The sequence below is a fragment of the Silurus meridionalis genome, chromosome 8, assembly GCF_014805685.1.
Source record: "Silurus meridionalis isolate SWU-2019-XX chromosome 8, ASM1480568v1, whole genome shotgun sequence".
NCBI classification, from domain to species: domain Eukaryota; kingdom Metazoa; phylum Chordata; class Actinopteri; order Siluriformes; family Siluridae; genus Silurus; species Silurus meridionalis.
This window is the reverse complement of record NC_060891.1, coordinates 29,279,379-29,294,378: the sequence shown is the minus strand read 5'-3', so window position 1 is coordinate 29,294,378 and position 15,000 is coordinate 29,279,379. Positions and strand designations below refer to the sequence as shown.

At 45.8% G+C, this 15,000-nt stretch overlaps 1 protein-coding gene across 1 annotated transcript in view; it reads left to right on the top strand.

The window, feature by feature from the left end:
* Positions 1-15,000, top strand: part of nphp1 (nephronophthisis 1) — a 42,683-nt gene that overhangs the window by 12,513 nt on the left and 15,170 nt on the right. Inside the window, 7 exon segments of the mRNA XM_046855826.1 lie at positions 4,194-4,261; positions 4,373-4,433; positions 5,212-5,324; positions 11,559-11,745; positions 11,824-11,925; positions 12,392-12,516; positions 13,940-13,982. Coding sequence (XP_046711782.1) covers positions 4,194-4,261; positions 4,373-4,433; positions 5,212-5,324; positions 11,559-11,745; positions 11,824-11,925; positions 12,392-12,516; positions 13,940-13,982 — 699 coding nt within the window.

The following is a 15,000-nucleotide window of genomic DNA, read 5'->3' as shown; positions in this document are numbered from 1 at the left end:
GTAGGAGCCGATTTACAACACGCAGGGACCGCAGACCCACACGTGCTGCCAGGTCCTCTGTCCGCAAAAGGTCCGTACCTGCGATACCCACCAACTCCCGGAGTGTCACAACCCTTGAGAAGATGAGTGCTCTGGACAGTGCAGGAGCTGTCGCATTGGAGATGTCCAGCCGTCCACCATGAACCAGGGGCTCATGAGAGCAGCCTTGTCTGATGCCTCTGTGTACTCTAAAAGGGGCACATAAACCACCATTACCTTCAATACACTCTCAATTTCACAATACAACACTTCGATCATGGCCATGAAACCTGGGTTGAACCCGAAGGTTTCCAGCACCTTCCACAAATATTTATGCTCAACCCGGTCAAAAGCCTTTTCCTGGTCTAGAAAAATCAGGCCAGTCTTCAATCCCAATAGCCTGGAGACGCACAGTACGTCTGGTCCCGGTGAGTGATCTGCTCCATCACCTTAGTTTGTCTCGAAGATAATGCTTTTGAAAGAAGTTTGATGTCAGTGCACAGTAAAGAGACAGAGCGCCAGTTCTTTAGGTGGGTCAGGTCTCCCTTCTTCGGCAGTAGGTCAGAGCGGCTCTCCTACTGTTTAATGGGAGCTTTCCTCTCCGTACACTGACCCTCAGGACCTCTAGCACATCCTCCCCTATCACTGCCCAGAAGGCTTTGTAAAAATCGACAGGGAGACTGTCTATACCTGGCGCCCGCTCGTTCTCCATGCCTTGGAAGGCCTTGTGAAGTTCAACCAGCGTCAACTCTCCATCCATCTCTCTGGCTGCTTGCTCAGAGAGCTTAGGCAGGTCCGCAAGGAAACTCTCCTCCGCTATCTGTGCCTCTGACAGTTCACTGCTGTACAGCTTCTCATAGAAGCTTACTGTCTGCCTGCGAATTTCAGTGGGCTCCGATAAGAGACCCCCTGACTCTGTTCGCACCGCATTGTGCTGTAATGTCCAACAGGTCATTCATCCTAGCCTTTTTGTGCTTGAGGTCTTCATCATGCCCTCGGTTTCCTGTGGTCCCCAAACGCTGGAGTTCCACTACTTCAATCTCCAGAGCTTTTAATGATCTAGCGACGTCCCTTGTGACATTGAGAGTGTACTGTTGACAAAAGTCCTGGACTTGCAATTTTGTTATGTCCCACCACTCTTGTAACAAGCTAAAAGCTGCCTTTCCAGATCTAAAAACATTCCATAGAAAAATAAAAGATTCCCTAAAATTAACATCATCTAAGAGTGTGGTGTCAAAATGCCAGTAGGCACTCTTAGGCTTTACATTCAATTTCTTGATTGTGCACAAAACCATGCTGTGGTCTGAGATACCTACTGGAACAATAAAACAATTGGTAAAAGACGTCAGCTGATGTTTAAAACAATAAAAGCGATCAAGCCTGGCCATCGAGAGAATGCCGTCTGTGGCATGGGCCCACGTGTACTGTCTTTGTTTCTTGTGTATATTTCTCCATATATCACTGAGTTCATGGGCCTCTAACATCTCCAACAGACGCTTACTGGAAGCCGCGTGAGGTTCAATGTGATTCCTGTCTAAAATATCTGCCGTGCAGTTAAAATCACCACCTGAAATGAGAGTATCTGCATTGCTGCAGTTAGCAATGATCCAGCGTATTTAAAAAGATCATCCTCTCCACTGGACTGGTGGGAGGGTACACACAGATAAAAACAAACGCTTCATTCTCATAAAACACTCTCACTTTTAAAAGCTTCCCACTCAAAATCTCCTCAACTGAATAAGACACCGGAATAAAATTGCAAACAAACAGTAAAGCTACACCACCACTTCGTGAGGTGTTATGACTCATAAGCGCCAGCCCCTCCCACTTCTTCACCCAATCAGCATCATTACTGGGATCGCTGTGGGTCTCCTGTAACATTAAAACATCCACACGCTTCTGTTTAACTAGCTCATATAGCTTCGTTCTCTTGCCATACTCTCTCGCGCTATTAATATTCATACTCGCAACCCGGATTCCGTTCATTGAAAAAAATAGATAAAATAAACAGAGGGTAAAAACCTCTCTAAAATAAAAAACCCCAGACATCAATCCTCCTTAGAGTTTTCCCGATTTACTCTCGTTATCAATTTCTTCAGACGAAACACTTCTACATCTATAAAAGCACCTTCTCTTCTAAAATGTTTAACATCATAAATAAATTGTTTTCTGTCTGGGAAATACTCTTCGATTAAAATATTCTTCTGCCACTTATTGGTATGTAAAAAATCTTTAATGTCTTCCACTTTATATACAACATTGACGTTTTCCTCCTGAGAGTCGACAATAAGGACAGAGTCCGACATGCAGTCTTCATGCTCTGATTCCTGTTCTGCAGATTTTGTGTCTGTTTTTGTCTGTTTCACGGTTCGTCCCTTACCTCGCCTCTTTTGGTTGGAACCTTAAAGAATGTTTCGTCCTCCATCTCCACGTCTCCCCCATCTCCGTGCACCTGTGTAGTGACTGGTGTTTCCAAACGTGGGCTCTGCACCCCAGGGCCTGCCTCCGCCAGCACAGGCAACTCGAGCACTGCACCCGAATCCACTGAGTAGGACCTCTCCTCACCCGGTTCAGCCGAGCAAGTTTCCTGTTGGTCTGGGTCGGCCTCACTGGGCTTCTCCGTGACCAGTTTCACCGAGCAAGACTTCACTCGGGTTGTTTCGGCCGGGGTGGTGGGGGGTGGGGTTCTCTGGGGCTGGGCTGGGGACTAGTTCTCCTCTACTACTGGTGCAGCAGCCGCTCCAGGGCTTTCAGGAGTCAGCTGAACTGAAGTCGCAGGGGGAACGGCTCCAGCAGGCTGGGCTGTGTCCCGCTCCAGTTGCTCAGAAACACCGGTGTCACTGTGTTTATCAGGGCACGCCCGGACAAGATGGCCTATCTTACCGCACTTAAAACATTTCATATTGGTATCCGAAGTCACAAAGGTGTTGTAATCGTAGCCCTCCAACCGTAATTTAAAAACAGCGATAAGCAGGGGGTCTTTAAAACCATTAAAGCCATCCTTCTAAAGGAGTACAGGTTTTTTACCATTGGAGAGGAACAACAAAGGAAGAGTTTCTTAATGGGGAAGACCACACGACCAAACCGGGACAACTCTTTATGAATCTCTTTGTCTGAGATAAAGACTGGGACATTAGACAGGATAACTTTCTTTGCAGGGGAACTGAGGGGGAAAACATGGATGAGTTCATTATTTATCACAATGCCTTTTTCAGCTACATTTTTCATTCTATCGATATCATTGAAAAAAAACACAATTGCACTGTTCATCCTCGAAGCAGCGACGATATTCGCGTGCCCCACCACATCACCGATAGCCAGCACACACTCTTCAACACCCGCCCAACACACCACACGAACAGCGTGCCGGCGAGTCAAACTTTCACACAGCTCCATACTCGGAGCCGCCATTCTCATACTCACTCACACACACACGCACACGCACGTCTGCACTCACTACTCTCTCTCTTACTCTCACACACACACACACACACACACACACACTCCCCAAGGATTAACTCAGGAAAAAAAACAATAAATGCCGGAAGAAAGAAATCGCTCTCGCGCTCAACACGCCACTCTCACCTACCCGCCACGCATGCGCAGAGAGAGAGAGAGAGAGAGAGGTGACAGGGGAGAGAGAGAGAGAGAGAGAGAGGTGACAGGGGGAGAGAGAGAGAGAGAGAGAGAGAGAGAGAGAGAGAAGAGGGTGACAGGAAGAGAAGGATATGGATTATTAAGTCTCCTGATTGTTGTATGAAAGTTAATGTCACTGTGCAGTTTGGACTCTGGTAAGATTCACTCTGGCAACAGAACTAAAATGAAGAATCAGAAGGAAACACAGACATGAGGATCTCTGGGATAAGAGACGACCCACCACACCACCATCAACAAACCTGAGTGAACGTGTGAATGTGAGGAGACGACAGCATCCAAATATCCCAGATCACCAAACACTCCATATCCATGATCCCTCCAGATCTGCTCCTTTACCTCACAAACACCTACTGACTAAACACGCCACTAAATAAATGTGTGTTCAGCCTCGACTTGAACACTGAGACTGTGTCTGAGTCCCGAACACTGGTTGGAAGGTTGTTCCATTTTAAACATCTATCATTGGGAAAAACAGTGATATAAACATAAATTGTGTGTGTGTGTCTGTGTGTGTGCAGGTGGACTCTTTGCTAAAGGACTGTAACAGACTGGATGTGTCAGTAAGAAAGACAACGATGTCTCAGAGGTACAGCGTCTCTCCTGCAGCATTACATTATGATTACATCATGGTTTCTTCCCCACACATGGATGATTCTGTGTGTGTGTGTGTGTGTGTGTGTGCGTGCGTGTTTTACAGGTGTTCAGATCTGCAGAGAGCAGTGACAGAGACACTGACAACACTGCAGAAACTCACCAAAGTAACCTGACATTATCCACACCTACTGCATATACTGTTCATGTATTACACACAAAGACCACGCCTCTTTCACTGAGATACACAGAGACCATGCCCATTTACCAATATACACACAAAGACCACGCCTCTTTCACTGAGATATATACAGAGACCACGCCTTCACCAATATACACACAAAGACCAAGCCTCTTTCACTGAGATATACACGGAGACCACGCCCCCTTTGCTGAGATACACACAGAGACCACGCCTCTTTCACTAAAATACACATAGAGACCGTGCCCCTTTGCTGAGGTACACACAGAGACCACGACTCCTTTACTGAGATTCACATCGAGGCCACGCCTCCTTCTTAGGCTACAAAATTAAGGCAAAGTTTATTGGGTTATACATTTTCTCTTGCTTTTTATCTCTCCTTCGGTCTTTTGTTCAACTCTGTCAACTTTGTCTCTATCTGTCCATCTCTCTCTCTCTCTCTCTCTCTCGGTGCATGCTGTGTGTGTGTGTGTGTGTGTGTGTGTGTGTGTGTGTGTGTGTGTGTGTGATATGGCGATCACAAACTGAGAGCGACTGGGTGATTTCCTGGTTTTCTTTTCACTTTTGGTGTCACTTGTTGAACTGAAAAGACAGGGAGCGATCTGGAGTTGTAGAAGTAGTAGAGGAGTTGCGGTAAGTGAGGAGTTGAGGTAGGAGTGAAGCAGGAGCAGGATGACATCCTCTCTCCATCTGTATTTATCTCTCTCTCTCTCTCTCTCTCTCTCTCTCTCTCTCTCTCTCAGGAGGATGAATGTGCTCCTGTAGGGAATTATAATCAGAGGAAGAGACAGGAGGAGGAGCGACTCAGAACTTTACAGAATACACTCACAGCTCTCACACTGCAATCTCATGACAAGTACACACTCTCACACACTCACACACACTCTCACACACTCACACACTCACACACTCACACACTCTCACATTCTCACACACTCACACAGTCTCTCACACTCTCACACACACTCACTCTCTCACACTCTCACACTCTCACACACTCTCTCACACTCACACACTTACACACACACACACACACACACACACACACACACACACACTCACACACTCTCTCACACACTCACACACACACACACTCTCACACACACTCACTCTCTCACACTCACACACTCTCATATTCTCACACACACTCACACACTCTCACACTCACACACACACACACACACACTCCCCAAGGATTAACTCAGGAAAACAATAAATGCCGGAAGAAAGAAATCGCTCTCGCGCTCAACACGCCACTCTCACCTACCCCGCCGCGCATGCGCAGAGAGAGAGAGAGAGAGAGAGAGAGGTGACAGGGGGAGAGAGAGAGAGAGAGAGAGAGAGGTGACAGGGGGAGAGAGAGAGAGAGAGAGAGAGAGAGAGAGAGAGAAGAGGGTGACAGGAAGAGAAGGATATGGATTATTAAGTCTCCTGATTGTTGTATGAAAGTTAATGTCACTGTGCAGTTTGGACTCTGGTAAGATTCACTCTGGCAACAGAACTAAAATGAAGAATCAGAAGGAAACACAGACATGAGGATCTCTGGGATAAGAGACGACCCACCACACCACCATCAACAAACCTGAGTGAACGTGTGAATGTGAGGAGACGACAGCATCCAAATATCCCAGATCACCAAACACTCCATATCCATGATCCCTCCAGATCTGCTCCTTTACCTCACAAACACCTACTGACTAAACACGCCACTAAATAAATGTGTGTTCAGCCTCGACTTGAACACTGAGACTGTGTCTGAGTCCCGAACACTGGTTGGAAGGTTGTTCCATTTTAAACATCTATCATTGGGAAAAACAGTGATATAAACATAAATTGTGTGTGTGTGTCTGTGTGTGTGCAGGTGGACTCTTTGCTAAAGGACTGTAACAGACTGGATGTGTCAGTAAGAAAGACAACGATGTCTCAGAGGTACAGCGTCTCTCCTGCAGCATTACATTATGATTACATCATGGTTTCTTCCCCACACATGGATGATTCTGTGTGTGTGTGTGTGTGTGTGTGTGCGTGCGTGTTTTACAGGTGTTCAGATCTGCAGAGAGCAGTGACAGAGACACTGACAACACTGCAGAAACTCACCAAAGTAACCTGACATTATCCACACCTACTGCATATACTGTTCATGTATTACACACAAAGACCACGCCTCTTTCACTGAGATACACACAGAGACCATGCCCATTTACCAATATACACACAAAGACCACGTCTTTTTCACTGAGATATATACAGAGACCACGCCCCTTCACCAATATACACACAAAGACCAAGCCTCTTTCACTGAGATATACACGGAGACCACGCCCCCTTTGCTGAGATACACACAGAGACCACGCCTCTTTCACTAAAATACACATAGAGACCGTGCCCCCTTTGCTGAGGTACACACAGAGACCACGACTCCTTTACTGAGATTCACATCGAGGCCACGCCTCCTTCTTAGGCTACAAAATTAAGGCAAAGTTTATTGGGTTATACATTTTCTCTTGCTTTTTATCTCTCCTTCGGTCTTTTTGTTCAACTCTGTCAACTTTGTCTCTCTATCTGTCCATCTCTCTCTCTCTCTCTCTCTCTCTCTCGGTGCATGCTGTGTGTGTGTGTGTGTGTGTGTGTGTGTGTGTGTGTGTGTGTGTGTGTGTGTGATATGGCGATCACAAACTGAGAGCGACTGGGTGATTTCCTGGTTTTCTTTTTCACTTTTGGTGTCACTTGTTGAACTGAAAAGACAGGGAGCGATCTGGAGTTGTAGAAGTAGTAGAGGAGTTGCGGTAAGTGAGGAGTTGAGGTAGGAGTGAAGCAGGAGCAGGATGACATCCCTCTCTCCATCTGTATTTATCTCTCTCTCTCTCTCTCTCTCTCTCTCTCTCTCTCTCTCTCTCAGGAGGATGAATGTGCTCCTGTAGGGAATTATAATCAGAGGAAGAGACAGGAGGAGGAGCGACTCAGAACTTTACAGAATACACTCACAGCTCTCACACTGCAATCTCATGACAAGTACACACTCTCTCACACACTCACACACACTCTCTCACACACTCACACTCTCACACACACTCACACACTCTCACATTCTCACACACACTCACACACTCTCTCACTCTCACACACACTCTCTCTCACACTCTCACATTCTCACACACTCTCACATTCTCACACACTCACACACACACACACACACACACACACACACACACTTACACACTCTCTGACACACTCACACACTCTCACACACACTCACTCTCTCACACTCACACACTCTCATATTCTCACACACACTCACACACTCTCACACTCACACACTTACACACACACACACACACACTCACACACTCACTCTCTCACACTCACACACTCTCATATTCTCACACACACTCTCACACTCACACACTTACACACACACTCACACACTCACACACACTCACTCTCACACTCTTTCACATTCTCTCACACACACACTCTCACACACTCACACACACTCACACACACACACTCACACACTTACACACACACACACTCACACACACTCTCACACACACACTCTATAACACTCTCACACACTCTCACACACTCTCACACACTCTCTCACACTCACACACTCTCATATTCTCACACACACTCACACACTCTCTCACACTCACACACTTACACACACACACACACACACACTCTCACACACACTCACTCTCTCACACTCACACTCTCATATTCTCACACACACTCTCTCACACTCACACACTTACACACACACTCACACACTCTCACACACTCACTCTCTCACACTCTCTCACACTCACTCTCTCACACACTCACACACACACACTCTCACACTCTCTCACACTCTCACACACACTCACACACACTCTCACACTCTCTCACACACTCACTCTCTAACACACACTCTCACACACATCCACACACTCTCTCACACTTTGACACACACTCTTACACTCTCACACAAACTTACACACACTCACTCTCTCACACACACACACACTCTCTTACACTCTCACACACTCTCTCTCACTCTCACACTCACACTTACACACACACACTTACTCTCTCACACTCACACTCTCTCACACTCTCACACTCTCTCTCACTCTCTCACACTCACTCTCTCACACACTCTTACACACCCCTTATACACACGCCTCATACACTCCTCATACACCTCTCATACACTCCTCATACACACCCCTCATACACACTCCTCATACACACCCCTCATACACACCCATTATACACACCCTCATACACACCCCTCATACATAATCCTCATACACACCCCTTATACACACCCTGCATACACACCCCTTATACAAACTCCTCATACACACCCCTCATACACCTCATACACACCTCATACACCTCTCATACACACCCTCATACACACCCCTCATACACACTCCTCATACACCTCTCATACACACCTCTCATACACACCCCTCATACACACCTCTCATACACACCCCTCATACACACCCCTTATACACACCTCATACACACCCTCATACATACTCCTCATACACAACCCTTATACACACCCCTTATACACACCCTCATACACACCCCATACACACCCTTATACACACTCCTCATACACACCCTCATACACACCCCTCATACACACCCTCATACATACTCCTTATACACACTCCTCATACACACCCGCATACACTCTTTATACACACTCCTCATACACACTCCTCATACACCCCTCATACACACCCTCATACACACTCCTCATACACACCCCTTATACAAACTCCTCATACACACCCCTCATACACACTCATACACACCCCTCATACATACTCCTTATACACACTCCTCATACACACCCCTCATACACACCCCTCACACACCCCTCATACACACTCCTTATACACACCCCTCATACACACCTCTCATACACACCTCTTATAAACACCCCTCATACACACCCCTTATACACACCCTCATACACACCCCGTATACACACCTTCATACACACCTTTATACACACCCTCATACACTCCTCATACACTCCTCATACACACCTTCATACACACCCCTTATACACACTCCTCATACACACCCTCATACACACTCCTCATACACACCTCTCATACACACCTCTCATACACACCCCTCATACACACCTCTCATACACACCCTCATACACACTGCTCATACACACCCCTTATACATTCTCCTCATACACACCCTCATACATACTCCTCATACACACCCCTTATACACACCCCTTATACACACCCCTTATACACACCCCTCATACACACCCCTCATACACACCCTCATACACACCTCATACACACCCGCATACATTCTCCTCATACACACCCTCATACATACTCCTCATACACAACCCTTATACACACCCCTCATACACACCGAATACACACCCGAATACACACCTTTATACACTCCTCATACACACCTCATACACACCTCATACACACTCCTCATACACACTCCTCATACACACCCCTCATACACACCTCTCATACACACCCCTCATACACACCCCTCATACACACCCCTCATACACACCCCTTATACACACCTCTCATACACACCCCTCATACACACTCCTTATACACACCCTTCATACACACTCCTCATACACACCCCTCATACACACTCCTCATACACACCCTTCATACACACCCTTCATACACACCCCTTATATGCCAGCAGACATATCACCCTGTAGCCCAAGACAGCTTGCCCACTGAAGCTAAGCAGGGTTGAGCCTGGCCAGTACTTGATGGGAGACCACCTGGGAAAAACCAGGTTGCTGCTGGTAGAGGTGTTAGTGAGACCAGCAGGGGGTGCTCACCCTGTGGTCTGTGTGGGTCCTTACACCCCAGTATAGTGACGGGGACACTATACTGTATAAAAAAAAAAAAAAAAAAACAAAGCACCGTCCTTCGGATGAGACGTTAAACCGAGGTCCTGACTCTCTGTGGTCATTAAAAATCCCAGGATGTCTTTCAAAACGAGTAGGTGTGCCCCGCATCCTGGCCAAAAAAACTTGCCCGCTGGCCTACTTAATCATCCCCTCATATTAATTGGCTATATCACTCTCCTCTCCACTAATATGCTGGTGTGTGGTGGGCGTTCTGGCGCAATATGGCTGCCGTCGCATCATCCAGGTGGATGCTGCACATTGGTGGTGGTTGAGGAGAATCCCCCTTTCATATGTAAAGCGCTTTGAGTGCTGCAGAAAAGTGTAACATATAAATGTAACAAATTATTATTATAATTATTATTATTATTATTATTATACACACTCCTCATACACACTCCTCATACACACCACTCATACACACTCCTCATACACACCCCTTGTACACACCCCTCATACACACCCCTCATACACACTCCTCATACACCCCTCATACACACCCTCATACACACTCCTCATACACCCCTCATACACACCCCTCATACATACTCCTCATACACACCTTATACACACCCTCATACACACCTCATACACACCCCTTATACACACCCCTCATACACACCCTGTATACACACCCCTCATACACACCTCTTATACACACCCTCATACACACCCCGTATACACACCCCTTATACACACCTCATACACACCTCTTATAAACACCCCTCATACACAACCCTTATACACACTCCTCATACACACTCCTCATACACAATTCTTATAAACACCCCATACACACACCTCATACACACCCTCATACACACCTCTTATAAACACCCCTCATACACCCCTCATACACACTCATACACACTCTCATACACACCTCATACACACCCCTCATACACACCCCATATACACACCCCTCATACACACCCCTCATACACACCTCTTATAAACACCCCTCATACACACCCCGTATACACACCCCTCATACACACCCCTCATACACACCCCCGTATACACACCCCTCATACACACCTCTTATACACACCTCTTGTTATACACATTTATTCCCACCACACACACACATTCAAACTCTCTCTTTTCATTTATCCTGATTTCTGTTTCTGAACTGTCTTTCTGAACTGGTGTGTATGTTAGACCAGCTGAGGATGAGGAGAACATTGAGGCGGAAGAGGTTAAAGAGAAGAAAGATAAAGTTGCACAGGAGGAGGATGATGATGAGGATGAAGAAGGTTCAGGACGAAAGACTGCTCAGAACAGTGATGAGATGTATGTAGCTCTCAGCTCTTTTAGAGGCGAAGAGGAGGGAGACCTCACAATTCAGGTAAAAGAACGTACACACACACACGCACACACACACAAACACACACACATACACACTGAGTGTTACGTGTATGTACAGAAAGGAGGTGTTGTTGAGATCCTGCAGAAGAGGGATGATGGATGGTGGTTTGCTCAGGACTCCGAGGCGAATCGAGGCTTTGTCCCCAAAAACTACCTGAAGGTCAGTATAAACTGTATCAAACTGCTGTGTGTGTGTGTGTGTGTGTGTGTGTGTGTGTGTGTGTGTGTGTCTGTGATTTTCACAACACACATTGTCTCAAAGCAGCTTTACAGAATGTAACAGTGAAGGTGAATGGTGTGTGTTTATCTCTGATGATCACCATGGAGACTGTGATGAAGAAAAAACTCCCTTAGATGTTCTGAGGAAGAAACCTTGAGAGGAACCAGACTCAAAAGCAGAACCTCATCCTCATTTGGGAGACATCAAGAGTGTGATTATAGTCTTTACACACTACAGAACACTGGAGAGAGAGAACTAACATGAGCACTGGAGTGTGTGATTATGACTGATGATCTTTCTACAGTCTTTTATAGTCAGAGTGTGTGTGAGATCTGAGACAGTAATCCTGTGTGAACATGTGTGTGATGTCAGTTCTGTGTTCTACCGCATTTTATTTTATTCCCAGAAAATGTCTCCACATCAGCAAGTGCCAGAAACTGAGGAGGAGGAGGGTGATGAGGAAGATGAAGATAATGAAGAGAGTGATGAAGTTGAGGAAAATGAAAATGAGCCAGCTGAAGAGAAGCCAAGGTGGGGTGTGTGTGTGTGTGTGTGTGTGTGTGTGTGTGTGTGTGTGTGTGTGTGTACATTGAGAATGTGTGTGTGTGTGTACATTGAGAATGTGTATGTGTGTGTGTGTGCATTGAGAATGTGTGTGTGTGTGTGTGTGTGTGTGTGTGTGTGTGTGTGTGTGTGTGTGTGTGTGTGTGTGTGTGCATTGAGTGTGTGTGTGTGTGTGTGTGTGTGTGTGTGTGTGTGTACATTGAGAATATGTGTGTGTGTACATTGAGAATGTGTGTGTGTGTGTGTGTGTGTGTGTGTGTGCATTGAGAATGTGTGTGTACATTGAGAATGTGTGTGTGTGTGTACATTGAGAATGTGTGTATGTGTGTGTGTGTGTGCATTGAGAATGTGTGTGTGTGTGTGTGTGTGTGTGTGCATTGAGTGTGTGTGTGTGTGTGTGTGTGTGTGTGTGTGTGTGTGTGTGTGTGTGTGTACATTGAGAATATGTGTGTGTGTGTACATTGAGAATGTGTGTGTGTGTGCATTGAGAATGTGTGTGCGCATTGAGAATGTGTGTGTGTACATTGAGAATGTGTGTGTACATTGAGAATGAATGTGTGTGTGTGTGTGTGTGTGTGTGTGTGTGAGTGTGTGTGTGTGTGTGTGAGTGTGTGTGTGTGTGTGTGTGTACATTGAGAATATGTGTGTGTGTACATTGAGAATGTGTGTGTGTGTGTGTGTGTGTGTGTGTGTGCATTGAGAATGTGTGTGTGCGCATTGAGAATGTGTGTGTACATTGAGAATGTGTGTGTGTACATTGAGAATGTGTGTGTGTGTGTGTGTGTGTGTGTGTGTGTGTGTGTGTGTGTGCATTGAGTGTGTGTGTGTACATTGAGAATGTGTGTGTGTGTGTGTGCATTGAGTGTGTGTGTGTGTGTGTGTGTGTGTACATTGAGAATGTGTGTGTGTGTGTCTGTGTGTGTGTGTACATTGAGAATGTGTGTGTGTGTGTGTGTGTGTGTGTGTGTGTGTGTGTGTGTGTACATTGAGAATGTGTGTGTGTGTGTGTGTGTGTGTGTGTGTGTGTGTGTGTGTGTGTGTGTGCACATTGAGAATGTGTAGGAGGAAAGGTGTGTCCATGAGCCGAGACTGCAGCACACACCACACCTGCTTTCTCACCTTCCTGCAATGTAATATTAAATACTGATTATTTCTTGTTGTTAATCTCACAGTTTATTGCACATAACAGAAAACCCATCCCATGCACCTGAGAGCAGGTGGGTGTGTGTGTGTGTGTGTGTGTGTGTGTGTGTGTGTGTGTGTGTGTGTGTGCGCAGTGTGTATGTGTGTGTGTGTGTGTGTGTACCCATCAGTTCTGTAATACACTAAGGGTAATGCTCCACACACTTAGAAAGAGATGTCACTCTTTTTGTTATTTTTTCACATGCAGCACTTCATCCAACTGGGACACGGTGAGGAACACGTTCAGTGAGGTACATTACTGATTATACCAGCTCTGTCTGTCTGTCTGTCTGTCTGTCTGTCTACTCTTCTCTCTATCTGTCTGTTTTTATACGCTTTTCTATCTACTGTCTGTCTGTTTATCCTTCTCTCTATCTACTGTCTGTCTGTCTGTCTGTCTGTCTGTCTGTTTATCCTTCTCTCTATCTACTGTCTGTCTGTCTGTCTGTCTGTCTGTCTGTCTGTTTATCCTTCTCTCTATCTACTGTCTGTCTGTCTGTCTGTTTATCCTTCTTTCTATCTACTGTCTGTTGGTCTGTCTGTTTATCTTTCTCTCTATCTACTGTCTGTCTGTCTGTCTGTCTGTCTAACTGTCTGTTTATCCTTCTCTCTATCTACTGTCTGTCTGTTTATCCTTCTCTCTATCTACTGTCTGTTGGTCTGTCTGCTTATCCTTCTCTCTATCTACTATCTGTCTATCTGTCTGTTTATCCTTCTCTCTATCTACTGTCTGTCTGTCTGTCTGTCTGTCTGTCTGTTTATCCTTCTCTCTATGTACTGTCTGTCTGTCTGTCTGTTTATCCTTCTCTCTATCTACAGTCAGTATGTCTGTCTGTCTGTTTATCCTTCTCTCTATCTACAGTCTGTCTGTCTGTCTGTCTGTTTATCCTTCTCTCTATCTACTGTCTGGCTTTCTGTCTGTCTGTCTGTTTATCCTTCTCTATCTACTGTCTGTCTGTCTGTATGTTTATCCTTCTCTCTATCTACTGTCTGTCTGTCTGTATGTTTGTCCTTCTCTCTATCTACTGTCTGTTGGTCTGTCTGTTTATCCTTCTCTATCTATTGTCTGTCTGTCTGTCTATCTGTCTGTTTATCCTTCTCTCTATCTACTGTTTGTCTGTCTGTCTGTCTGTTTATCCTTCTCTCTATGTACTGTCTGTCTGTCTGTCTGTCTGTTTATCCTTCTCTCTATCTACACTCTGTCTGTCTGTCTGTTTATCCTTCTCTATCTACAGTCTGTCTGTCTGTCTGTTTATCCTTCTCTCTATC